Below are 27892 nucleotides of genomic sequence, written 5' to 3' on the forward strand. Positions count from 1 at the left end.
ATAGGCACGCTGGACGATTTCATCGGGCCGTTGTCCCCTTAATCTCCACGCTGCACCTCAGATCTCAAGCAGCTTCCGTGGCGCGGGCTCACTTTAATGGATAGAATCTATTTTTCATGAAAAAGCAGGAAATAAGCTGTCTCTTTCATAAAAAGATTTACAAAATGTAATCATTGTTGAAATATTCCCTTTGAACTGCCGTGTCCACGGGGGTCTCCGGCTCCCAGAGTCGTGCTTCATTAGAACCCCCTCACAAGTGGCTCCAGAAAGGCAGGTACACTGGTGGTGCCCGGCTTTGATGTCTTGAATGAATGAAAGAAAAGCACAATAAAAAAGAGCTGTTGATCAAGCATAAAATACTCTTTAAGCTGACAGAATAGCAGCGTTAACACACCCTAAGCTGCTTTTAGTTTTCCCCTTTTTTCCTCACATTTTCCTGTGCTTTGTGTACAGTGGGGGTTTGTATTTTATAAGAAGTCTCTGATCTATGTAGTATGCCGTTCGCTAACAAAAACCAAAATAGGATTGTTTCTGTCCCACTTGGTTGCCTGACGACTACCCCCCCCCCGCCCCTGCCTCCCCTCTCCCCCGCTCACCCCCAACTTCCAAGGCGTGCAGTGTAGCCTTGCAAGGCAAGGGCCCAAATGCCTTTCATAAACTTGAGCCAATTCCTTTTGTGTGGTTGGTTTCGCTGCTCTGATTTTAATACCGCAATTAAAGACAGATTTTTATTTTCTCGAGAACTTTCTCTTGCAACGGGGGGAATGGAACTGACGCAGCTGCTACTTTTAACTAAGAAATTATATCATTAAGTAAGAGAGAGCCGCCTTGTTGAGCGATGACTTTCCAAGGGAACCGGTCCTCTTGGGGTCTCACGTGGACCGTACGGCCTGTACACATGTTAGGGTTAGAGAGTCCATTTACCCCGGCCTTCTGGTTTTCTGTGCTTGCCTGTATCCAGGCATTAGCTCATCTAAGCCCCATAAAAACTGATCAAGTTGTTATCTCCATTTCATGGAGTCTAATACTGAGACTCCGGAGTGCTAACTAACTTGCCTAACATGACTTAACTAGTACAGAATGGCATGTACTGGTTAAACGATGGGATTCTGCTAACTCGGCCTCGGGGGTCGGAGCTCCACCACGGTGCACACAGCCCTCTGGGAAGTCTGCAGAGCGAACGTGAGCGGGCCAGAGTGCAGTTTGTCATTCGGAAGTCTTTGGTTTCATGAGGCAAAAGGTTACTCAGATGAAAATGTAAAGGGAGACCGAAAAAAAAAAAAAAGTACTTGATGGGGAGGCAGACACTAGGGCAGGTTGGAAGGCAGTGAAAGATTTAGACTTTGGAACAACAGTCGGAATAATTGGATTGTGGGTGTACTCTCAAGGTTTGGAGGCGCTGGATGGCTTATTGGGTAAAAAGATTAGTGTTTTCCCGTCTTGAGGTTTGAACCAAACGGAGGTCTTGGCCGGGAGCAGCACGGTCACTCTCCAGGGAGCAGTGGTTTGGACAACTCCTCTGTGCTTGTAGTAAGTAGGCAGCCGTCCATGTTACAAAACTATTGCACGTGCTACTGACGCAGTTGGCCACAGTTGGCCCCACTGCAGCAGCTTTCCATCAGAACTGCCTGGGGCGGCTTATGGAGACCTGCGTGTGTCTCTCAGGAGACCGTCTGTCATGGGGGGGGGGGGCGGGGGGCATGGCCACGTGGCATGAGCATGCCTGTGGCACACCTATGCTGGAAGCCATCCATCTAAATACCCTGTTGGGGTCACTGACACCAGGCTTCAAGAAGCTTAGAGACAGATGGTTCCTTCCTTCCTTCCTTCCTTCCTTCCTTCCTTCCTTCCTTCCTCCCTCCCTCCCTCCCTCCCTCCCTCCTTCCTTCCTTCTTTCCTTTCTTCCTTCCTTCCTTCCTTCCTTCCTTCCTTCCTTCCTTCCTTCCTCCCTCCCTCCCTCCCTCCCTCCCTCCCTCCTTCCTTCCTTCCTTCTTTCCTTTCTTCCTTCCTTCCTTCCTTCCTCCCTCCCTCCCTCCCTCCCTCCCTCCCTCCCTCCTTCCTTCCTTCCTTCTTTCCTTTCTTCCTTCCTTCCTTCCTTCCTTCCTTCCTTCCTTCCTTCCTTCCTTCCCTCCTTCCACCATATTTAGTAAGTGCCTACTCTGCCCCAGCCACTGGGCAAGACAGTGGGGATGCCACGCTCAACAAGATATCCATTTTCTTGGGGAGAACACAGGTAATTACAGTTCAGAGACTGTGACAGAGGTAAACCCCAGGACGAAAGGCCTGGAGAAAGACCCCTGGGAAGAAGGGATGCTAATCTGAGAACGCAAGAACTAGCAAGTGTTAGCAAAGCCAAGGAGCGTGGGATCGCTGTGCCAAGGCCCAGCAGGGAGAAGCATTTGGCTTTGGGGGATCTGGAAGAAGTTTAACACAGCACAAGTGTTGAGTACAAGCAGTGAAAAAGATAAGGCCACAAAGGTAAGTGGGGCCAATCATGGCCCATTAATGTTTTAATAGTTTCCTGTACAATAAACAAGTCTTGGTTTAGCGTTATTGAAAACAGGCTTACTTTAATTAACAAAATCAGACAAGAAAAATGACGGCAGAGATCAAAACCTGTGGCTGGCAATATCAGTAACCGACACGTGTGGGTAGCAGCCCACCTTTTTCAGAAGAAACCAGTGTAAAAACCCGTTTCTCCTCTCCTGTTGCGTGGAGCAGTTCTCACCGCAGTCCTCTGGGGGCCCGAGGACAGAGACCTGCTTACTCAAAGTCACACAAGTAGTTAAGGGAAAAAGTAGGACTCGCTCCTGGGTCCCTTGGACGTTGGATGCTCAGCCTTCTCAGTCGATATTAGGTTGATAAAGGTTGATCCTACTGTGAGAATAACAGAGTACCTGGTGTCTTGAAAAGTATAGAAGGGTGCAGTTCAGCGCCGTCTTTCTGCACAACGACTCCTTAAGGGCAGGACCTAATTATTATATACATTCTGTCCCCAGGGCCTAGCACCGAGCACACGTTAGGCCCCTGGTGCTTGTAGAGTGAGTGAAGAAATGCTCCAAAATGGTGTCTACTGATATGAGAAACGTGGAGGGCTGTCCATTTCTGTTGTAGTGAAAGGGAGTGGGGGAGCTACCACGCTTTGGGCTGAATAGCCAAGGGCAACTCATTTGGGCTCAACAGTGGGCTTTAGCTCATCCAAACAAGAGCAGAAAGCAAAAAAGGACGAACTGGATGAGTGCAACCCAGCCAGCTTCTCCTTAAGAGAACAGTGCAGATGGTGGCCACAGCTCAGGCAGCCCCGGTTGGTAGCATGCTCTTCGGGGCTGATGAGGAGTCGGGCCTGCTGGGGCAGTGGGGACAGAGGCCTCCCCGTATCCGCACGTCTCTGCTTTATGTGTGTGAATGTCCTTAAATAACCCACCTTGCCTGGAGAAGAAAGCGGAGTGTCACACCCAGTTCTGGATTCCACATTAACAGCCTCCTTCCGCAGTGTTCAACTTTGCCCTTGAGGCCTTTTGTTTAACTTTTTAATCTGAAAAACAGATTCTGCTGTGTCACAGTCTGTACCACCCTCCCCATCCCCACCCCCTGTACCCTCTCTGTTTTTGGTTCAAGTAAAATATAGCTATCTCAAACAGACGTGCATTTCCTTTTGTTGTTCAAATATACATCCTGCCCTCTTAGTGAGAAGAGTATATAAAAGGCCCTTCAAAAAAAAAAAAAATAGTTGTTATTCACATTAGAATGTTTGTGGTTGATGAAGGGGTCGAGTCTTCGTCGCGGACCATGTCTTGGGGCCACCTCATGACCAAATTTTGGAGAAGAGTTTCCTAATTGCTCTCTGTGGGGCATAAGAAAGGGAAGAGCCTGGCACTGTCAAAGGTGCCTACTGCCATCCCAGCTTTCCTGTTTAGGATGCAGCCGGATGGATATTGTTCATGGTTCATAAAACCTGACTACTGTGAGGATTCCAGAATCCCAGCAGAACGGGATCCGAACTTTCATGGAGCTGTGAATTAAGGGGCGGGAAGTGTGATAAAACTCCTTAGAGAACGGTGGAAAAAAAAAATTTCGCGCTGCAATGGTTAAATGAAATTTTATAAGCACATTCAGTGCAGAGCTGTTTTGCATTACATGAGTTGAATACCTTAGAGACGCCACATCTGCAGGCACTTTATTAAATCCTTAGTCAGCACTTTCCAACCTGATGAGATTACTTCTTCATTTGACTGGAGAAAAGGAAAGCTGAGCTCTGGTCCTGGACTGCAGGTTTCTTTTGATGTTTCACCTTGAACGCTGAGAGAGGACAATTACCACCCCTCCCGCTCCCCCCAGCACATCCCAAACTGTAGAAATCGTGAATGTAACAGAGTAATTTTACTGAACTGGAGCCTCTGTAGGAGTGTGGATTTATGGACCTCCAAAACAACTCTAGCTGAAAGTCCCCGAGGAAAAAATAGATCAAAGCTCTGTGTTTACTTCCTTAATGTAAATGTATCAAGATAACATCGTCCTATATTGTATTGTAATATTGGAACTCTCTGCAGATAAGGGACAGAGATTCCTTTGTAGTCCATCTGGATACAGTAGGTTAGATCAAGGGGTTATAAAGTATGAAGGCAGAAACCATATGAAATGTAAGCTTGTGTCAGTAAATGTCTGAAGACAATTTTTTGACGCTCCGTAAATGAATTTTGTTTAGTGTGGCACCTTTTCCCAGTGATTTGCTACTCAACCCCAACAATTTAACAACCTCAGATTATTTTTATGTTTCTCTTCTATGACCCAAGAGAAAAAATGCTCAGAGTCATTCTTCAAGTAATGTTTTGAAACTAACACTGCTTGCATAATAGAATTTCTGAGAAAACATCACAAGAGAAAAGTGGGCTTTTCCAAACACCGTCTTGTCCATTTGATAGTATTAGTAGTTCATGGAAGTTTCTAGAAATTGAGTGGCATATACATGTGCAACCATCACATTCATCATAAAGAAATTAGGAGCGTCTTCAGCTACAAACTGTGAGAAAATAATTTGGTGAAATGGATGAGTTTTTAATTGTTATTTTTATAACTGCTTATCTGCCATCTCAGCAAATAAATGATTTAATCAAAGCCACCTCATCCCCCCCCCAAAAAAAAAAACCTCAAAAAACAAAAAACTAATTCCCTGTGTGGTTCTCCTAATGGATTGACTTCCTATTCGGAGGGGGGGAAGGCCTTGGTCAAGTAGCTGGGTTAATTGTCATGAAGATTAGTGTGGTGTTGAAATAAGTACTAATGGTCAAATTACAGGAGTGAAAAAGTTTAAGAATAGGTTTTGGTTTGGGCCTGAAAGGGTTAATTAAGTTTTTTTCACGGGTTATTAAAGACCCCCAACCCATGCCTTCAGGAGTCATATTGACACCACACCACAGGGCAACTCGCTTCTCTATTGACATGTTGCTGGTCAGAGCACAATAGCCTTCTGTGTCTGAAAATCATTGCTAAAATCATCTCAAGGAAAAAAAAAAGTTTGAAAGCTCTAACGGTAGACAAAAGCCCAAGAGCTGCAGTGAGCAGCTCAAAAACCCGGAGTCAGCAACTTCTATTGATTAAAAACTAACCTTTAAAGTAACTCTGAGAGTGTGTGGTTAGCATTTAAATTTAAACATGTCATGAGTTGATTTGTGTTACTGAATACCAACTCAGAAGGAGTAACATTCACATCGCATTTTTTTTTCTAATTCCCTTAAGCAGCTAAAGTATTTCATGAAATGTCAATAGGGCAAAGAGAAAAAGTGGGGGGGGGGGCAACGCTAGGCCTTGTAGTTTTCTTTCCCATGCAAATATTCACCCCCCCGAAAGAAAAGTGTGGAGAGTGAAACACAATAATTAGTCCTTTGTCTAACTTTCCCAAGTGCCAGAGAAAGACAGATTAATTAAATATACAACAGTGTTGGTTTTTGGAGTGGGGGTCCTGCTTGCTGTGTAGGTCATAAATTAGGCAGAATAAATACTTCAATGTGTTTGCAGTGGGCCTGCTACGTCAGAGCCACTGGAAGGTTGGTGGGAGGAGAGCGGAGGGTTTCTTGCTAATGATAGTCACGTCTGGGTCTGTCTGGTTGCTCTTAGCAACCAGACATGATGTAACACCAGGATGAACTTGAACTTGGGGGACTTGAAAAGAGAACAATAGACCAGAGCAATCAATAAAGCCTATTTCAGTGAAGGATTACAGAGCTGCTCTGGGGTAACCTTGTCGGCAAGGCACACACTGAATAGTAAGATGTGTGAAGAAACTTTTTTTTTTTTTTTTTTTTTTGCTTTGCTTTTTAAGAGAAGTGCAGAGGCAGTGCAGATTTTTGTAGTGCGCTGAGGTTGTGTCCAGAAACCGTGGTATGGAAAACTGCTCCCCCTGCTGACTCACTGGTGTTTGCCTCAAGAGCTACTATGCAGCGTCAGATTGAAGGAGGCTGGAATTTCACAACGGACTTAGAAAGTGTGAGAACAGAAATCCTGTAAGCGTTATTCGCCGCACCCAAACTTGGAGGCTGTTTTGTGAGCGAGAGACCGCGGCTGTAGCACGCACGGATCCGTCAGCTACTAGGAGAGGCCTTCTGGAAATACAGTTTGGGCCTTGCCTCCCCTCTCCTTTCTTTCCCCCTCTTCTTCCTTTTGTCCAGTTAGATTTAGGCCGTGTGTATTCGCCAGGGTGATTTCCTTCCGGGACACAAGAGGCTTTATTGTGTTCCTCAAAGCATGTGGTCAAAGAAGAACATCTAAAAGTACACAGGATGAGTAGTTTTTCGGGTTAGGCTTGGGTTTTTCAAGTCCTCTGGAAATCAAAGGTAGCTTGTGTGACCAGGAAATCTCATACCTGGTAGCTATCCGTGTAGCTATCGTTTCGCCATTCACCCCTGGGATCAGAGGCCATCCTTTACCTAATTGATTCTCTTGGGCACTGATGAGCCTTCGTCTGACTGAATCCACTCAAGTGAACCCCTTTCTGATACTGCCAACTCAGAGACTTCAGACACATTCGCTTTTGCTAGAAGTTGACGATTTTTCTGCGAATGATAATGAATGTGGTGAATTTGGCAGGGTATCTCTAGGGAAAAGTTGGTAAAAGCCAAATACTTCTCTGTTTCACCTGAGAAACCTTGACTCTGATATTAGACCATAACTGGTCACTTTGTTTAGCAAACAGAGAAAGCAATGCTGGCCTATAAAGTCATGTATCACCAGACTGTTGTCCAAAGCCAATCACCTAAGTATTTTTGAAAGGAAATTTTATTTGAAATTAAAATTTGAAAGTAAAAATAACTGGTAACGGGGCCCAGCAGGCATACGGAAGGCTCTAAATAAGTGCCGAACAAACGAAAACAAGAACAAGGGCTATGCAATGGCCTCACTGATGTCCAACGGACAAAACTGTCCTTTTTGACATCATGGCAGCTAATAGGGTGAAATCTCGATCCCACTGGATTATTATATGTCATTTTTGAAAAATTATCTTAGAAACATTGAGCCGAAAGGAACATTTTACCTCATAAAATCTACCTCAGGCACACATAAAGGAAACTGGGTATAAAAGAGGTGCTGTGACTTGCCCAAATCTCATAGGACTCTTCATGCAGCACTTTTTTCTACTTCACCTCCACTTATTTTTATATCACTGTTGATCATCTGCACACATTCAAAGAATGTCACAATACCGTCTTTAGGGCCTACATCTCGCTGAAAAGGAGATGTGAAAATCATCCAAGTAGACATTGATCAGCACAGGAAACCTCTTCCCTCACCCATTGCCCATTCATTCAACACTTCTTGTTGAGAACCTTCTACTCCGGGCCCTGTGCTTGGCACTGAGGACTCAGTGAGAAGATGATCAAGCTTCTTGCCCTTCTGTAGCTGCCCCCACCAGACTGCAAAACCCATATATGCATTTCAAGTGGACATAAATACTTTATTTTTGAGACACTCTCAGAATGTTGGCAAACCCCAATGAAGACACTGAGTTTCAACTCTGGAGGAATAAGATCAGCTTCAAGGGCTCAAGATTTACTACTGTCTGTCATTCCTCTCTTCCATTCCCAGAAAATCCTCTCCCCGCCCCCCACTTCATTCCTAATATAGATCCCAATTTCATGGCCGGAAGGGCAACTTCTAAAATATGTTACTTTCCAGATTGTACCTCTAATCGCTCTTTTCCTTTTGTCTTCCAGTCCTGGTACCTGGGATAAAAGTCGCAGCGTCCCACCATCCACCAGACAGACCACCTGACCCCTTCTCAACTCTGTAACATGGACGCATCCTCAACCCAGCGCGGTTACAACTTCACTGTCAGTGGAAGGGGAGAATCAAATCAACTTGTACATGGAAACAGCGAGCATTATGGTCAAACAGCAAAGGCCATAACCTTTTGGGATTTTTTTTTAAATACTTTAGGGACTGTTGTAATTTTCTCATATGGTGCTGGAAATGGTTGGGCTTTGTAACATTTGGAGTGTTTCCGTGGTAGCGTGAGCATTAGGTGATGTGGCTAGTGGAGGTCTACCCTTGCTCACTGACTTCCCGTTGTAACACACTTTCCTTACGGAGCCCGGCTGTTTCACAGTATTTCATGAATTTACCCACACAGGTGTGAGCCTCCTTGAGTCATCAGGAGGCACATGGAGAACTAAATCTTTTGTAGTAGCTGAGATCTGCAATATATAACTTACGGGACAGTCAAAGGGCAATGTTTTTCTGTAACATATTGGAAAAAGAAAATGCAGTTATGTTCCTTTTTTATTTTTTCTTTTAGTTTGGTTTGGTTCAGCAGTCAGCAGTTAAATATATAACATGGCCCACAAGGACAGTGAATCCACTCACGTTGCAGAACAATTCCGAAATGACAAACTACTACTACTACTATTCAGTTTTTTAAAAGTTGTGAAATGCTGCACTTACATTTAAAAAAAAAAAAAAAACATTTTTTCAACAATTTCAACAATGACACACAAATTCACATGGAAATGGGGAAGATGGTCTGTTTTGACAGAAACTGACAGGAATCAATCAAAACAATCGAATTTTGAAATGAGTAAAGTGCAATTTCATTGGATAGCTAAATATCTTTGTAAGATAGAGATTGTTGAAAATTCTATTTTTGTTTTTCAAGTCCTTCCACCCCAGGACTCTAAATTATCGGGGTAAAAAACAGCCTTGCAAGAAAAAGGGGAGCTATTTTTGCTTTTTATGTTTTTTATTGTTAAACTTGTATCCCTTTAAAAACTGAAGGAAAATTTAAAAAAAAAAAACAAAAAAACAAATCTAATGGTGCTTTTACCACGATATGTTAACTACATTAAATGCTAATTAATTATTTTCTGTTATCAAAGCACATAACTAAAATGAAATCATGGTATCTGTTAATTTTATAAGCTAGAAGTCACTATAATGGATTATGCCAATTCTGAAAATTTTTACATGTATCCAGCCACATAGGATTTATCAGTTATCAGACACTTCATTGTACCAGAGATTGTCCAGAACTTTTCAAGACCTTTGCGCCCCTGAACTGGGCTATGGGAAAAAAACAAAATAATAAGAATATTGAAACCAATACTGACACAAATGCTGGTGCCCATTCAGATCAAGGGTACCCGTTAGGGAAAAAAAAAAAAAATTTGCACCCCCAAATGTCCTGTATCTTATGTAAAAAAAAAAAAAAAATACACACACAAAAAAACAAAAAAATAACAAAAAAAAGTGCAAGTGATTTTTCTACCAGACAGCGAAGCACCCCTTTGCTTCCCATGCAACTTCAAGAAGGTTTCCTATACTATACATATATATACGTTCTGGTTGGCAAGCCCTGCTGATCAGAGAAAGTCTCTGCATGCTCTAGTGTTAGTAACTAATTTTTATATAGTTAACGTAGGATAAAGTAGAGTGCATTAAGACACAATATTGTAATCCCTACTCTAGGCACTTGCCTTTAAACTGTTTCTCAGCCCTTCAGAAGGGTTCTACTACTGTCCTATACAATCAAGTAACTGAAATTCTTGGGAAGACACTTTGCTCCTCATCTTTCCCCCCCCCCCCCAAACAATGTTGTTTTGTTTTGTTTTTTTTCCTTAATTTGCACGAAAACAGAAATTCCATATCAATGTGCCTTGCCCTGGATAGCGATTATTTGTGGAATTGTTGCACACGCTCCTCTATTGAAAGGGGTTTTTCCCTAGTCAAGCATTTGGAGACACTTTTTGTAAATGTGACTTTTATGTCAGCCATCGTCAGTTTCAACATCTAGAACTAGATAGAGAGTTAGTTGTTCCGCAGATAGGAGTAGTCTTTATTGTCCTCTGTGGTCAGTGGCAGTGCTATTCTGAGATCTGTAGATGGCTTCGAATATCAGTATTTTGGATGTTGCTGCATTCTACAATTTATTTGGAGTCTTCCTTTATTCCCCCCCCCCAGATATATGAAAATATGCAATACCTGCTTATATCGTGTAGAAAAGCTTAGCGATTATTAATTTTTCTTTTATTTTTTTTATTTGACCAAAGTCGGTGCTGCACTTGACGCAGTGTGTTTTAGGTGTTTGTCTTTGTACTTTTTTTGTGATTTTTGAATGCACGTGCGCAGGAAGGGCTCCTCTTAGAGAAGCAGTCAAACTGTGAAGCACTAAGCTGACCCTGCTTCAAGCAATTTTGTTTTTACAACTGTTCCTTTCACAAGCAAGCCTTAAAAAAAAAAAAGACAACTTCCTTTTTCTTCAGCTCCCACACCCCATTTTTCTTAGCAGACTGCAGTCAATCCACATTCAATAAAAAGTATATAATGCCCATTTTTATATGCACGTTTTTAAACTTCCAAGTTCTGAAAATTGTTTACTGGTTATCTCTATTTAAGGAAAAAAAAATAAAATAAAACATTTTGGATTTTCATATGTGTCTGATAAGTGGTTGAATAGTCGTTTGGCGCTGTTGTATGGTGTGATTGTCAGTATATGGTGTCACTTCCTATAGCCAGCCAGCATACTTTGCCTTCCCCTATAGCACTTAGCTGGGCATTACTTTATTATGACATATGTGCACTAAAAAAGAAAAAAGAAAAAAAAAGAAAAAAAATAGCAGCTTTCAGTGCTTCACAGTGAAGGGAAAAAAGCCTAGACAAACATTTTGTCAGAACCTTGCGATAAGCCAAGGTATTACCAGTAAATTGGTTGTATATACAATAAAATTGCACCCTTTTTTTAAAACAAAACAAACTAAGCAATAGTTTGGGCAGTTTTAGTTGTTTTTAGTGAGCATGTTGTAGTCATGACTGCAAAGAGAGAGAATCAACTGCCCACTCAGAAGATATGTAATTTGTATTGTTGTATAGTTTTATTGATTACACTGATTTATTCTACCCTATTTTATAATGCAGGACTTTTGTAATGTTGTTTAAATGAGGAAAAATTTCTGTCAAATTAGCCTAGTGAAATTTCTGATTGTCCATTATAAAGGCAGCGTTCATAGAATTGCTTTTCTTTCTTTCCCGAGCCCCTCCCCCCCCCACCTTGGGAACTGGATTTAAGTTTAAAACTTTCCTGTTTCCTTTTTTTTTTTTGTAAGTATTTAAATACAGTTATTTTTTTCTCTCAATGGTATAGCATATTCCTATGCTTGAGAAGTATAGGTCTACTGAAAAACCATTGTAAATGGACGTTACAGGTATGCTGTATTTTTGAAGGTATTTTGTTGTATTAAGTTTGATGAAGCTAAAATTAGGGAACTCTGAACAGATTTGCAGGAAAAAAAATGTTTTAAAGGCTTTAAAACATTAAGGAGGCAGTCTAGGGTGATAACGAACAGGGGTTAAGTATTAAATACACTAAGTTACATTTTTGTTCATGTTTCATTGTCCAGAAAGCAGCAGGAAACTGTAGTTCAGTTCTGATCAAGCAGGAAAAAAGAAACACCAACAATCCGCGTGTTTACCTTTTTAGATGAAAGCCAAGCGAAGATGTTTGAGGAAGACTTTGCTACCTGGGGTGTGTAGACTGACAGGCTGAGGGCTGGCCGAATTTAAAGGCCCCGCCCTTGATTCTGAGACACATTGGAATTTTTTCTCTCCCGTCAATGGCATTAACAATATTGGCAAAGACAAGTCCCTCAAATCACTCTCCATGTTTTTTCTTTGGGAACTGAAGTCAGAGGCACAAACACTAAATCTGATCATTTTTCTATATGCTTTTTTTTTTTTCACTGACCCATTCGCCTGCCACTAAAATGCTCTTTTTCTGATCATTCATGGGCAGAGGCCCTCCCCCTAATGCCACTCTCTCCATCCCAGAGCCTTTTACTTTCCTCTGAGGTTCGAGCGAACTTTTCTGGAAGTTTCTTCACACCCTGGCATGGAAGTTATTGGTGTCAGCCCCTCCCCACTCCCACCCTGCAATCAGGCGTGGGCGTCCCTCCCCCACAAGCCAACAGGTACACCTCCCCACACTTGAGTTCTTCATTCTCTGACAGTCGAAGTGTAAGGGAACCCAAATTTTCCAGGGTCACGGTGTTCAGTCAGCCCACAGGAATATGCAAAACCCATCTCGAAAAGTTTGTCTTTTACTTTTCAGACCCTTATCCCCATATACTTTAAATTCTGTCATAAAGTATTTATGAAATCTGGATTAAGAAAAACATTTTTTTCCTTGTGATATTTTTTTCTTGGGGGGGAGGGATTTCTAGGAATGTCATTTAATGTACTTTGCATCATGTCTCTGGATATATCTTTTTGTCCATAGTGGTGGTGGTCTTTCTCTCGCTCTCTCTCTCTCTCCCCCCATCTTTCTTTCTCTCTTCCCTTTCTTTCAGTGTTTTTTCCCCCGATAGCAGGCCTCCATAGAACAAATTTAAAACACAACTGGCATGGTAGTGTAAGGAGAGCTTCAGTGGCACCTCACCACCCACCCTCCGAGATCTGTCGTAGGACAGGCTCAGAAAGCTGCACTGCCCACCGGCGAGCTTTCATTCGAATCGGCTTCCAAGGCCAATTTCGTCCCGAAGTCAATGCATGTATTTACTGTTTGACAGTAAACCCGCTCTGCCTTCTCCACGTCCAAGGCTGTGCATTTGCCTAATTAGTGTCGTGTATGTTTTCCTTTTATTTTTTCCAATAAAAAAGCAGTGGGATGAAAATTGCTTTGATAGATAGCAGGTAACATTGAAGCTATTCCATAGCACTTAACTGTAGTGAATACTGTGTCACCAATTCTGAAATCAATTTAATGTTTAATGCAAATCCATTACATGGTGCTATTACAGGCTGACAAAATGATTTACACCAATGTGACAACTTGGGCTCAATTCACTCTGCTTTCCAACAGTGTAAATGCATAGCAGTGTTTATCTGCATGAGAACTATGCACTAATCTATCTGAAGAAAAAAAAAAACTATATCAACTTTGGTATCTACTTTCCGTTTACTTCAATCCTTGCCTTTTTGGTCATTGTTATAATGCCAGCTTTAGGACAGAAAGAATTATAAGAAAACCAGCATAATACCTGATATATTAAAATGTAGTGCCTGTGAAATCTGTATTATATTGCTCTTCTGAAGTAAGATTTTTCTACACCGGTAGCCTTCGCTGTCTGTCAGTCAGGACCTTCTGGTATAGGTGATGTAAAATAACCGTACAATATTAATGCATGCTATTCCATAATGCTTAGTGAACTGTATGAATATTACTCAAAGTTATGTTAGTCTTTTTTTCTGACTTGGTTCTTGTCAGCTAGGTTTAAAGGTATTTCACTGAGAACGCAAATTCTGTCTTTCTTGATTTCGGCTGTTTTCAGTATTTTGGAGGTATACATTTACTTAAATTCAGTATTACTTGTGTTTTTGTTTTTTGTTTTTGTTTTTTGTTTTCTTTCTCCTAGGGGACAAGCATGGGTGGTTGATTTCAGAAATCAGTCCCTGGCAAGACTTTTGTCTCAAAACGACTGTTTGTATTTCAAGAACTGTGCTACGAAGACACTCTGAGAACATTTCCAGGCGAGGGACATTTTCCTTGGCCCTCGGCTGAAGCTATGCTGACCCTGAAGCGTTTTCTTAATGGACAATGTTCAGCCAGGTACCCATGCTTGATCCGTCTTCACACCAGACTTCCTCATATTAAAAGAAAAAAAAAATGAAAAAAATCTTTAAGAAATCACATGGCTATTTAGTTTCATGCACAGTTGCAATATTTTCTTCAAAAATAAAACTCTGTACAAACTTTGGGCCCGATTCATAAGAAAAAGGAGTTTGCTATTAACACGGGATTTTTTTAAATATACTTTTTTTTGGGTCTAAATTTGAAACTACTTGCTTCCCAAATTAAATCAGTTTCATCTCACTTTTTTCCCCCTAAACCAGCACCCATCTGCCTTTTATGCCCCCCAGAGGGTTACATAACCAGATGAGGGGAACGGGGGAAATGGGGAGTAGGTACCAGAAATGCTCAGAAAGAGAGGGGACCACCCCGTTGGGCGCACCGGAGTGGGGAGGCAGCAGTGTGTGGGGGCAGGACCGCGCCTGTGTGCCAGGCATCCCGAGTTTCACATGTGGGCTCCTTATGCGATTTAATGCAAAAAAAACCCAATTTCCAAAATGTGTCTGGACCACAGGAATGTATATATGGTGGAATGCCACCTCGAATCCAACCAGAGCACCTTCATGGTAGAAAACACTCACCAGGTCACGCAATGTGAACTTTTGTATTTCCACAGTGCTTTTAAGGACAAAGAGTGTCCCATGAATTGGGCTATTTTTCCTGCTGTTCTTATGCTCTACTTTTCAAAACGACAGAAGCTCTTCCCCCTTTGATTCTATTTGTGTGATTCTTATTTTCCATTTTTTAAGTTTTTAATTTTTTTTTTTTAGTAATAGTCTATATACATCGCATTTTTTTTTTTTTTAACATCTCAACCGAAGGTCACGAGGCGACTCGCTGTGTGGGGATGGAGGATTGAGAGAGCTGCCAGCTTCATTTTTTCTCCCTGGTCTGAGACCAACCTGTCTGCACTGTGAAGGCATTTGGTAGTGTCACCCCTAAGATGCTTACTAGACCTAGAGCTGGAGTTTTATTGGGTTCTAGGAGGTCCTCAAGAAAGACTTTTCAAGACAAATACATGATTCCCCTTCCCTACACCCCTGACCTCTTATGCAGAACAAAGTTCCCTGGGGACCTTTCCCACCACCCTTGGAAATCTGTCCACTCAAGATACCTCGGGTTTTTCATTTCAAATTGCGGGGGGAGGGGACCGAACATTTCCAGAGATGAAAAGAGATCTGTTGTGCAACTAAATACCCCCCCGTGTTAATAACTTGGTTTGACGTTTGTTTTTATGAGCCGGGCCCCCTGTGCCTCTAGTATACTTGTATTGACTCTCATAGCTACCCTTTTAGTTTGACTGTGTTCTGTGAAAATTTGTAATTGGTTGAGAATCACTGTGGGCGTCCATTCTTATTCAACTAAATCTCCACAGGTTTTTTGAGCTGGTGTGGATTAGTTTAACTCTTGTATTCAACCATTAGTGCTACCACCTTCTCACATTACGATACGATTACTGGAAGCAAGTACTGCATTTCCTATGCAACAAAAAAGGAAAAATAAAAAATTGCTAATGCTCTGGAAGCTGTGTCATCATTTGCTTTAAATCACACCTGGGTGGTTGTAGTTGAGTGACAGTTTAGGGGATGGATCGGCCTTTCTGCACCGAGGAGTTCGCGTTATCCTCGATCGATGCCAAGCTCCCCGCGCCCTTCACAGAGTTCCGGTGGGCACGGCTGCTTTTCTCAGCTGCTTCAACAAATGCGGGCCTTGACATTCCCCTGTGCTTCCTGCGTGCCTGATGTTGTTCGAGGTGCTTTAGGTGTTGTATCGGGGCCCAGTCAGGAGTCAGGAATAGGGTCCAGTAGGTTTTCCAAGAGGGGGCTCTGCAGCAGCCCAGAGATGAGGAAATGGAGGATGGCAGCCCCCAGCACTGGGGACACAGAAGGGAAAGGTTGGGCTACCAGAACCTCGGCGCTCCCAGGAGGAAATCCGCACAGCTGAGACTTGGATCTTTACGGAGAGGGGTCACCATGAAGGTGGGGCGCACCACATGGTGGTCACAGACCTCTGAGAGGACGCGGGGCGGCTGGTGCTGGGAGCCCTGAGGGGAGCCGGGGGCCGTTGGCGCATCCATCCTCTGCTGCTGTCACATGCGGACAGGAGCTGAAACCAAAAAGGAGTTCCCTCTCTCCCTTCCCTCCTATTCTGAGGCTCCTGCCAGTGTCTTTCAGCGGCTTGATGGAAGCGTAGGCATCTGGGGAAGGAGTATGGAAAATATAGTGAGAAGACTGCCAGCCCCCCAGAACAGGATATAGAGAGGTGAGCCTGGAGACCGGACGCAGGGAGTAAACAAACACACATGTATCTTCATCCACGTAATCCTCACAGCCACCTCGGTAGGAACTATTTTTATCCCCATTTACAGATGAGGAAACTGAGGCAGAAAGAGACTCAGTAAGTTACCCAAGGTCATACGAAAACTAAATGGCAGGGTGGGATTCAAATCTAAGAAGTCTCTTCCAACTTCCTTCCAACAATCACTGCACTACATCAACTCAATTTTTTTTTAGATTTATTTATTTGAGAGAGAGAGAGTACGAGCCGGGGGAGGGGCAGAGGGACAAGCAGACTCCCCCCTGAGTACAGAGCCCAATGCGCAGGACTCGATCCGAGGACCCCGAGATCATGACCCGAACCGAAGTCGGACGCTCAACCGACTGAGCCACCCAGGCGCCCCTCAACTCAATTATTTATTCAATAAAAACTGAGTACCCATTATGTGCCAGAGACTATGCCGGGGCTAGGGATAGTACGTAAATAAAAGCTGAGCAACTGTTCTTATACAGTCTAGGGGGCAAAAGAAGTATTAGCCAAATAAACACAGCAGCCAAGGGAAGCGTGTAGCTGTGATGAGGGTTATAAAGGATATATTATTGCTGTGAAAGCCCATTGAGACTAGTAGGATGAATAGAAGTTAACAAGGCGAAGGGAGCAGGCAGGAAGGAGAATGTTCCAGGCAGACGGAACAGCACGTACGTACAAAGAGCCTGTAGTGGGATGGGGCTTGGCACCTTTGCGGGAGGGGCGGAAGGCCTGTTGAGATGAAGGGGAGAAACGGAGAGGAAATACAATTCAAGATGAAGCTTGACACTTAGGTCGAGATATTGCGAGGCCTTCCGGGCATATTAGGGACCTTTGTTAGGACAAAGAGCACCGTAAAACACGTCTCAGTCAGACGAGGCTAGGTCTGTGCTGCGATACAAGCAGGTCCGAAACCTCAGCGGCTTACAGCAATAAAGGCTCGCGTTTCATCTCGCCCACCTGTCGAAGGGTTGTGTGGGGTCCCGGTGCGGAATCTCCTCGCTCTAGGACCCAGGGTGAAAAGCAGCTACCATCTCGACCCCAGCTGGATGTGTTAGCGTGCGAGAAAAGGAGCTTGGCCAGGCCTGGCCTGGCTTCCAACAATCCCGTCGAGAACGGCACGCACACTTCCGCCCACGGCGCCTCGGCCAGAGCGCCGCCCGTGGCCACGCCTCGGTTCAGCAGGACCAGGGAGGAGACCCCCCCTCAGGGAAGCTCCAGAAAGCTTTTTTTTTTTTTTTTAATTTTAATTCCAGTGTACTTACCATACAGTGTCATATTAGTTTCCAGCGTACAACACAGCGATTCAACTATTCCGTGCCTCACCTGGTGTTCATCGTGACCACCTCTTCCGCCCGTCCCCCAGCCCGCCTCCCCTCTGGGAACCCTCGGTTTGTTGGCAGGAGCTTTTATAGATTAGCTTGAGGCCAGGAGGGACAGGTGCGGAGTGGAGAAGGTCAGCAAGAGACAGGACAGGACGGTGGCCGAGGCTGTGGTGCCTGTGGGGGAGGGGCTGGGTCGGAGAAGGTAAGAAGGCTATTAATAGCTACTGGGTATGGAGCTCTTTAATGTGATTTATCCCATTAAATTTCATATCTTCTCTCGCATTACTGCAGCTCAAAAAGGTAGAGTCAGTCCTCAAAACACATTTCTGACTCACGCCAGTAGAGCAATTTCACACACACGTGGCTTGGAGTTTAAGTTCGATGGAATCAGTCAGTTTACCTTTCGGTGAGGACCCGGCCAATAGTAGGCACTTTGGTCTTTATTATTTGGAGTTACGAAAGTGGAATTAAAATCATTCAATGACTGTTACTGACAGATCGTGTGGAGATACAGGGCTCGGGGTAAAGACAAGGACTGCCTGGGCTGAATCTTGGCCCTGCATCGTATTAGCTCTGTGGTGTTGGCCAGTGCCTCAGTTTCCCTGTTGGTAAGATGGGAATAATAAGAGCAGCCCCCTACCTACCTCATGGGACTGCAGTGAATATCTGTTGAGTTGCTGTTCATGAAGGGGTGAGTAGTGTGCCTTGGCACATCGCAAGTGCTATGTGAATGCTTTCACTAAGCACTAAACAAGCGGTTCCAAAATGTGGAGGTAAGGCGGCCTTTCAGTGCTTTGATGGAATAAGCCTTCTTCCTTGTTCCAGACCTCTATTTGAATAAACTCTGAGAAAACTTTCATTCCACATCTGCCTCAATGAAGTAGGAGGAGGGAGCCTAAAAAATACAGTCGGAGGTTTGAGGACAGACACACTTGGGTTTAAATCTTGACATTTGGGGCCTCAGTTTTCCTGTCTGTAAAATGGGAATAAGGATAAGTACCTACTTACCGAGATCATGAAGAGGGTCAAATGAATTAATGTATGCAGAACACCTGACACAGTATCAACCACATGACAACTATTATCATTTGCAGCCCTGGGTTGGTGCATCCCTAAGAAGAATGCTGACACCTGGGAGGGCAATATATGGAAAGAAGCTTGGGCTTGAAACCAGAGAACTCACATGTGAGTCCCACTTCTACCATTTACTGGCTGTACGATATTAATAAGTTATTACACTTCTCTCCGAGTCACAGTTGAGAGAAAGGCCCAAATGGCCCAATGGATATGGACGAGCATGTGCTGGGAAGCACGGTTCCGAGCACTGGGCACGAGGCTCGATTGAATAGAACCCAGCTGGAGGGTCCCACCTGGCTCTGGTTCCTATTTCCCTCAACAGTGTTACCTGCCAGAGAAACCCACTCTCATTACCCAGGGAAAGTTGGCCAAGGGAAGTGGTACTAGTCATTATTTTAACCCCTCAAGTTCTGGCTCTTTGCTAAAAGAACAGGGCTACATTAGAGAGGTCTTGTTGGCGTTTAGGGAGAAACAGGGCTTCCCTTGACCTAGGAGAAATGAACTAGCTTCTATTCTCTGAAACCCCTAAGCCTATATTCTACATTTGCTTTCCATCTGGCACATTCAGTTTGGATTTCAAGTTTATTACAGGGAGCCCCGGTAAAACAAATAAAAAGTACATTTACTTCTACTGTCGCATTAAAAACAAATTTTATTATGGAAAAATACCACGTATGAACAAAATAGAGGGACTGGATTAACTCCCATAGCACCTCTTACCCATCATTTATACTTAACCCCTAACCCCGCTATACCCCATCCACTTCCTGGCCACCCCCGATTGTTTTGAAGCAAATCTCAGGCATCCTGGATTTCATCTGTGATTTTTCAGAATACGTCTCTAAAACACAGACTCTTTTATAGAAATATTCAAAGTACTATTTCACACCCAAAATATTCCTTAATATCATCAAATAACCAATCAGTGTTCAAATATTCCCAACTGTCTTACGATTTTTAAATAGTTTTCCAACTAAGAATATTGACCGACCTGTATGTATCTTAAATCTTCTAATCTGTAGGGTCCCCTTCCTTCTCTTTTATTTTCCTTGCAATTATTTGCTGAAGAAACTGAGTTCTTTGTCCTGAAGAGTTTTTCAGTCTCGGTTTTGTGGATCGCATCTCTGTGGCATAAACCTGTTCTACCATTAAATTGGAAGCATATTCCTGACCTTGGGAGTTGACCCATGGCACGTAATCCCAAAACTGCCTCACACACTGTCACGGGATGGACTGAGGAATTCACCTTGTGTTTGTGCCCTGACTCTGTAGGCAAAATAACAGATCCAAAGTGAAAGAGGCTCTAGGAGCTGTTCACCATCTTCCCCTCTAGCTGGCTTTTTTTCTCTGGCAGGAACCGTGGGGGCAAGGGAGAGTCTACCCGAATGACAAAGAATACTGTCTCCTTTACCACCTACTGCAGACAAAAAAAGGGAAAGAAAAGCCAGCTGCCACCTTAAAGGAGAGCAAGATGAATAATTTTGGTTGGTAAAAAGTCTTCTGATCAGATAAAAGTCTTGCTGCTCTTGCCTCCTTGTTCAACGGGCATCCTCTTCCCTTATAAATATAAGGCTTTAGAGGCAAAAGACAGTCCCAGGGAAGGGAAAAGGCGTTCTCACATCAGGCTGTATGGAGCAAACTTGGGGGCCGTAAGATCACTTCATCTGCTCATTTGCTACTTCCACATCCGCCTTCATGGACTCTGGACACTGGCCTGAGCCACACTCCTCTCCATAAAAGTATACAATCTCATTCAAAACAAACCAGACCAACATTATTGAGTATTTCCCATGTGCCAGAACTTGGGGCTGGCAAAGAAGATGAATCTGAGCTCATCCCAGAAGAGTACAGTCTAGCTGAGAAAACAGATATGCAAACCAAATCGTTGCACCATGGCCTTCTAAAGACCAGGAAGACATCATGTGCCAGATAATCTGAGGACCAACTAGGCCCAAGGGAGAGAGAGCCACAGGAAGGAGATGCACAATCTAGGTCTTCAAGGATGAGGAAGAGTTCTAGAGACTAGTGAGAAGACACAAATATCAATAGTGATGATAGTAATAATAACGGCTAGCATGTACTGAGTGAGCCCTTCACAACACACATTATTCTAAGTGCTTTACAGGCATAAGCACATATAATCCAACCCCATGAAAGAGAAATAATTGTTATTCCCATTTTACAGATGAGGCTATTGAGGCACAGAGAGTTTCAGTAATTTTCCTTACTTATATTAATCACTACCTCTGTGGGGCCCTAACACTCAGGCGCTTAAGGAGTAGATACATTTCTAAATCACAATTAGTCTGAATGTAAGTCTGGTTCACTGTCCTCTTCCAAGTGCCTGGAATAGCACTGGGCTCCTAAAAGTCACTTCAGAGTGTCAGAAGATGAGCTATGGTTGTGTCAGCTTTTATTTGGCCCTCCAGATCTACCTTCCACCCTTCTCGAAACTGTTCTGTGCTCAAGAGGCTGACCTGTGTGGACCCCATCAATGGGCGTCCTTGACCTGGGGTTATCAGCTGGGATCAGCCAATCAGAAGCCATGGCAGTAGGTTGTTGGGAGGGAAGACAGTGATGTCAAGGTGTTTATTTCCCTGGCTCCCTCCCCAGGTTGTCTCTGGCTAGTGATGTTCCTCAACAGAAGGTCACAGTTCCTCTCAACATGGCTCTCCAGACCTTAATTTCTCCTTCTGTGTTCTGATAAGAGCTCCCTCCCATCACCCCATTAGGCACAGGGATAGTAAGAGCTCTGGGTTACTGCTCTGTCCTTTGTAATTTCTCTACATCTTACCCACACCTTTGTAAATAGTCTCTTTATTAAACTCCTCTCAAATGATCTTGAGTTGAATATGCCATCAGTTTCCTACTAGAACCCTAACTGATAGAGTGGTCAAGCCAGAGCAGGCTTCTGGAATCTTCTTTTTCCTCAAATCCAGCAGAGGCTCAGATTTATTCACCTGGTGGATGTCAAAACCATAAATTTTCCCATCTTAGTTTATCCTAGATTCAGATGGCTGAACTCAACCTTCAAAGGTCGCTGAAGTCCATTTCCCTGCCTCCAGCTGGGAATCCCACCTCCCCACCACCACCCCCGACTGCTCCTGTCAGAGGGAAGTATATCTTACTTTGAAGATCTCCAGGTAAGGAGATACCATAACTCATTTTAGTGTCTTCGTACTCCCAGCCTGATAAATCTCCCTCCTAACATGAACCCCTCCTGTTACAGGTGAAGCCTGTTTCCTTTGTCTGTTCCCTGGCAAGAACAGAACAAAAGATCCTTCAGTCTTTGAAAATATGCATTAAATCGTCTTTACCCTCCTCTAGTTCCAAAGTGCAGATCAACGAAAGCAGATCCTCTGCCCATGCTAGTCTCAGGTCGTCAACTTAGATTCTAGAAGAACACCTCGCCCGGAACAAACTTTTACAAGAATGAGCTCTACAAGGTTTGTCAGGGGAGGGAGGGAAAGATGGAGTCCCAGCGTCTGCTGAAAGACCACTGACTGGGCTCCTGACAGGAGTGATGGGGAATTCTTCGTCTCCTTTGATATATTTATCCCCTTGGCCATTTATCCTCGCCTGTTATCCTCACCCTGAATTCTGGGGGGTGCTGATTTGCTGGTAGTTACCGGCTCTGACAAAGCAGCTGCTTTGCAAACAGAAACCCGCTATTAGCCTTCAGGCCTCCGCTGCCTCCCTCCATCAGCCTCCACCCAGCTGGCTTCCACTGCACTTGAACTCAGCCAGCCGGGTACTTGGATCAGCAACACACCCCAGGGGCCGATAAACCTCAAAGACTACAGACCATTGTTGAAAAATAAATTGTATGGCATTTCAAAGTTTCTCCCCAAATTCTGATGCATGCACGCCCACACACACACACACACACACACACACACACATGAAATCCCAATTACATATTTTAAACCAGGTATCTAGATCTTTAAAGTGTTCTCCAACCGGATATGCTTCTTTTTTTCTCATTCCCAGATGGGTAAACACACTCATCCAGGGCCTTTACCTCGTTCCCACGAAGGCATAAATGATAACATCGGCACTTACTGATGCCTACTCACTTCGATGCCCAGCCGTGAGACCCTAGAGTCAACACTGGAGTGGGTGCTTGGCTTTTGTCACGCAGTTGTCCCATGTCATCGTGTAGTCCTGCCAGTGACCCAGCAAAGTAGATGTGATTAGTCGCATTTAATAAGTGAAGACATGATAAGTCCCAGAAAGGTTAAACTCACCCAGCTGAAAACCTGAGTAGAATCTATTTAGACAAAGACAAGTGCCAGCAACTCATACTGCGGAATATTTACACCCCAAAAGTGCTCTTACTAGGACTTGTAGGTGCCTCACAGCCCTGAGCTTTTTCCAAACTAGTCAGAGAGAACTCTGAATAATTTTAGCAGCTCTTGAGTATGCTAATTCTTCTTTAACAAGTCTTGTTTTTCAGAGTGGGCGGTTAATACAGGAACCATCAAGGAAACCACCGGTTACCCTGAGCACCATTTTCGGGAGGGTGGGGTCTACAGTGGGCTCAGTGGGGAGCATGACTCCTGAGGACACACAACACGACTTATGACAAGGATGAATGGAGTCCTAATCTTCAAAAGCTCTAGAAGTTAAGTCAGGGCGAATCCTCAGTCATAGCACAGAAAGCTGGGTGTTTCCCCAACAATTGTTGGAGAGGATGTGGAGAAAGGGGATCCCTCCTACATTGTTGGTGGGAATGCAAGTTGGTACAGCCACTCTGGAAAACAGTGTGGAGGTCCCTTAAAAAGTTAAAAATTGAGCTACCCTATGATCCAGCCATTGCACTACTGGGTATTTACCCCAAAGATACAGACGTAATGAAGAGAAGGGCCATATGAACCCCAATGTTCATAGCAGCAATGTCCACAATAGCTAAATCATGGAAGGAGCCGAGATGCCCTTCAACAGATGACTGGATTAAGAAGTTGTGGTCCATATATACAATGGAATATTACTCAGCTATCAGAAAGAATGAGTTCTCAACATTTGCTACAACATGGACGGCACTGGAGGAGATAATGCTAAGTGAAATAAGTCAAGCAGAGAAAGACAACTATCATATGATTTCTCTCATCTATGGAACGTAAGAACTAGGATGATTGGTAGGGGAAGAAAGGGATAAAGAAAGGGGGGGGTAATCAGAAGGGGGAATGAAGCATGAGAGACTATGGACTCTGAGAAACAAACTGAGGGCCTCAGAGGGGAGGGGGGTGGGGGAATGGGATAGACCGGTGATGGGTAGTAAGGAGGGCACGTATTGCATGGTGCACTGGGTGTTATACACAACTAATGAATCATCGAGCCTTACATCGGAAACCGGGGATGTACTGTATGGTGACTAACATAATATAATAAAAATCATTAAAAAAAAAAAAAAGAAAGCTGGGTGTTTCCCAATGCACAGCAAGAAGGAGTCAGAGATTGACACTCCGTGGCCCACTGTCCCTTGAGTGACTGAGCCTTGTGCTCTCCTGGGATAGAACACACACGGGATCTGGATCTAGTCTGGCGCCGAGGGGGAGTGCATCGCTACCTGGCTCAGCAGGCCTGGGTTTGAGTCTCTCCTCTGACTGTCTCAGATGCAGACTCATCTTAACCATCTCATCTTTGAACCTCAGTACTCCTCATCTGTGAAACAGGGGTTTCTTAAAAAAAGTCCTTGGTAAAGAAAAGGCCTTGGTAAACAAAGGAAGACCATAAAGAGTTGACAATTGGATTTTGAGGGTGGTGAGAAATGGAGCATAAAGATGGTGTCCCTGAGTCAGGCTCTGTCTAGGGGAAAGACATCATGAGGGTCCTCGCTCCCTCTCCCTCCCATCTAATGACACAGCTCACTCCGTCCAGAAAACCCAAGAGTGGGTCCCCTGCTCTTCCGTATATCTGGCTCACTTCTACTAAGATAGTAACTGGCCAAGCCCAGTTAATACCCATTAAGTCCCTTCAGAAAGTGAGCAGCTCTGTTGCTTCCAGGCCGGCCTGGGCCTGGGGCTCTGTGGCTTGGGCTTCGGGGCTGTGATGCATAGAGTCCAGTCCCCTCTGCAACCACAGGCAGCACTTCCCCCATCTCACTGGTTCTGTGCAGAAGACCCAAGTGTAGTAGAACAAAAGTTATCTCGGCCCTTCCACCGCCTCAACTTCCTGCCTTACCGCGTCTTATCGAGACTGGATTCCCAATAATTAGTTGATGGAGGACTTTTCTCCTGGATCTCTAGCAAGCTGTTATTTGGCCTCAAAGCACAAAAGATAGTAATGACTCTCTGAGGGAAAGGAGCTCAGATCATGGAGGCTCTGCTAGCTTCTTGGAATGAGAGCACCAAAAATATCTCCCTTATTTCCAGATCGGATGTAACAATAAGAGCAAACTTCAATTATTTCTACAAATGAGCATTCATGAAGACCAAATGCCAAGCACTGTGCTAAGGGCTTCCTTTGCAACCATGATTTCATTTGAATTGAAGGTAATAAAAGAACCCGTGCATCCAAAGAGACCCCACAGAAATATTAATGACAAGCTCCCATTTGCTTCCTTGGGGCCACTCACTGCTTGAGTTGCTTGCCCCCCCAACCCCTAAAGAAACATTCATCGGTTATGCTGGAAGTGAATTGATTGCTCTGAACAGAGCCCATTACCAAAGCCAAGACCTCAAAGCTCAAAAAGCACCATTCCCATTGTATGACCTGATTTGTATAGACTTCTGTCTTCCTTCCTCGTCTGGGGAAGAAATGGTCAATGGGCTCTGGGAAGGGAGAGGCAGAAACAGCGTTAGAAGAGAGAGAAGTGGTGATGAGAGTTTGCCCATCTCATGTCCCCCTTCATCCTGAAAGGGAGGAGGTGAAGGTTGGGGAGGGAAGAAGGGAAATAAATGCAAGAAAGTCCCAAGGGAAGAGGGAGTGCAATTTGAGAGTGGCACCCCCAGGCTGCCCTGCTGGAGACACGGACACCTGAGAGTAGTCCTGTGTGCCATCTACAAGAAACCGCCTGCTGGGCCGAAAAGGAGGCACAACAGAGATGCCCATGAATGGGTCATGGGAGTGAGGGAGGAAAAGGTGCCGACCATGGGAGTCACTCGTACAGGGGCTTCCCAGGAACCAAAGGTGCCCCTGAACAGAGTGACCCCTAGGCAGCATTTGTGACGAGAGGTGAGACCATGGGGACAGCAGCATCTCTGGCAACGTAAGAACAAGACACAAGAGAGACTGGAACATGTCCCTCTTTACCCACTTTTGCCCCACTGTGGTGGCTCAGTGCCCCTGGCATTGGAACAGACTCCAGAGCAGGGGCGAGAAGAATCCAGAAATGGTTTGGGTTTTTTAAAGATTTTATTATTTATTTATTTATTTATTTGGGAGAGAGAGAGGGAGCACGAACGGGGCGAAGGGAGGGGGGGAAAAGCAGAGGGAGAGGGAGAAGCAGACTCCCTGCTGAGTAGGGAGTCTGATGAAGGGCTTGATCCCAGGACTCCAGGATCATGACCTGAGCCGAAGGCAGACACTTAACTGACTGAGCCACCCAGGAACCCCCAGAAGTGGTTTTAAACTGGACATGGATCTAATAATTGTAAATTTGGCACAAATCACCGGCTGGCCTCAATTTACCTAAAGGTGTCTAATTGAGTTGCCTGCTGAAAGACAGCTGGGAAGGTAAGAACCCGAAATGGAAGAGTTACATGTTGTACACACCTGAATGAGGACTGGGACATCGCAGACCCTCTCCAGCTGCCAGGAAGTGTGAGTCCGAACACGGAGGCTGACTAACTTTGCAGGATGGGAGAAGAAAAAAACCCCAAACCTCTCTTTGTTTTGGCTTTCCTGTAGCAGCAGGGACAAACCACCAATAGGTATCCGGGTGAACTGTCCTGTAAAAATAACAAAGATAATAGAAACAATCGTTAGTAAAATTGAGAACAGTGTGCCAGTCATTTACCGATGTTATTTTATCGAACCAATGCGAATACTGCCTGCACCGCACCGAGACTGTTGTTCTGCGTGGCTCAGGTGGGAGCAGGAATCGTGCCGCACCATTGTTCCTTCTTAGTAAAGCCCCATTGCTCACCGTCCCTATCAGCTAAAGAGAGGAGAAAAGGTCATGGCTGGAGACCAGGTGCACGCAGGTAGATTCCTAATGTGGGTAGTGGGTACGGCCCCATCGCCTTACTCTGCCCCTCTGACAAACAGACCCTGAACTCTGGCTCCCCATTGACATACAGCGGACCAAGGGCCAGGGCGCAGGCATGGCAAGCTAGGTGCTTGCCAAGGTGCAAAACTGAAAAGGGTGCCAAAACATTCAGTAACGAAGATAAAGAATACTTGAGCGCAAACACATTTTAAATAAAAATGAATGCAAAAATAGTCATGATGACAAAATATCAAGTTTTTCAATAAAAACAGAATTGGTATTTCTGATTTTTCTTTTTGTCTCAGGCTTCGGTACAGCTCAGCATGTTACTGATCCTAAAAAGAAGAAAGAAAACTGTCTTTATTCACAGGCTGCATGATTGTCTATGAGGTAAATCCAGAGAATCTACCAAAAAATTGCCTATAATTAATAAACGAGATTAGCAAGTGTATAACAAAATACCAGACTGGGTGGCTGAAATAACAGAAATGTATTTCTCACAGTTCTAGAGGCTAAGAAGTCCAAGAGCAAGGAGCCAGCAAGGTGGGCTTCATTCTGAGGTCTCTCTTCTTGGCTTGTGGGCAGCCACCCTCTCTCTATGTGCACACATGACCTCTTCTTTGTGCAGGCTTGAGAGAGAGAGAGAAGCTCTCTGGTGTCTCCTGTTATCAGGGCACCAATCACATCATGAGGGCCCACTCTCATGACCTCATTTAGCCCTACTAACTGCCCAAAGGACTCATCTCCAACTACCATCACATGGGGAATTAGGGCTTCACCATATGAACTGGGGTGGGAGTGGGTCAGTGGGGGGAGACAAACGTTCAGTCCATCACAGGAGACGTGGTCAATATACAAAAATCAATTACACTTCTATGGAATAGTAATGAACAACTGGAATTCAATTTTTGAGGTACCATATACAAT

The 27892-nt window shown here is 44.3% G+C and overlaps 1 protein-coding gene across 4 annotated transcripts in view; it reads left to right on the forward strand.

The window, feature by feature from the left end:
* NFIA (nuclear factor I A) overlaps nt 1-15631 on the forward strand; it is a 367611-nt gene extending 351980 nt beyond the window's left edge. For all 4 annotated transcript variants that reach the window (XM_087865944.1, XM_087865945.1, XM_045802213.2 and 1 more), the window contains one exon: nt 8208-15631. In XM_087865944.1, the coding sequence (XP_087722070.1) occupies nt 8208-8225 (18 nt within the window). In that variant the 3' untranslated portion in view covers nt 8226-15631. The remainder of the gene's footprint in view (nt 1-8207) is intronic.
* Nucleotides 15632-27892: the final 12261 nt, after the last annotated feature.

Source organism: Ursus americanus, chromosome 12 (assembly GCF_024610735.1).
Source record: "Ursus americanus isolate L20-20 chromosome 12, mUrsAme1.1.p, whole genome shotgun sequence".
NCBI classification, from domain to species: domain Eukaryota; kingdom Metazoa; phylum Chordata; class Mammalia; order Carnivora; family Ursidae; genus Ursus; species Ursus americanus.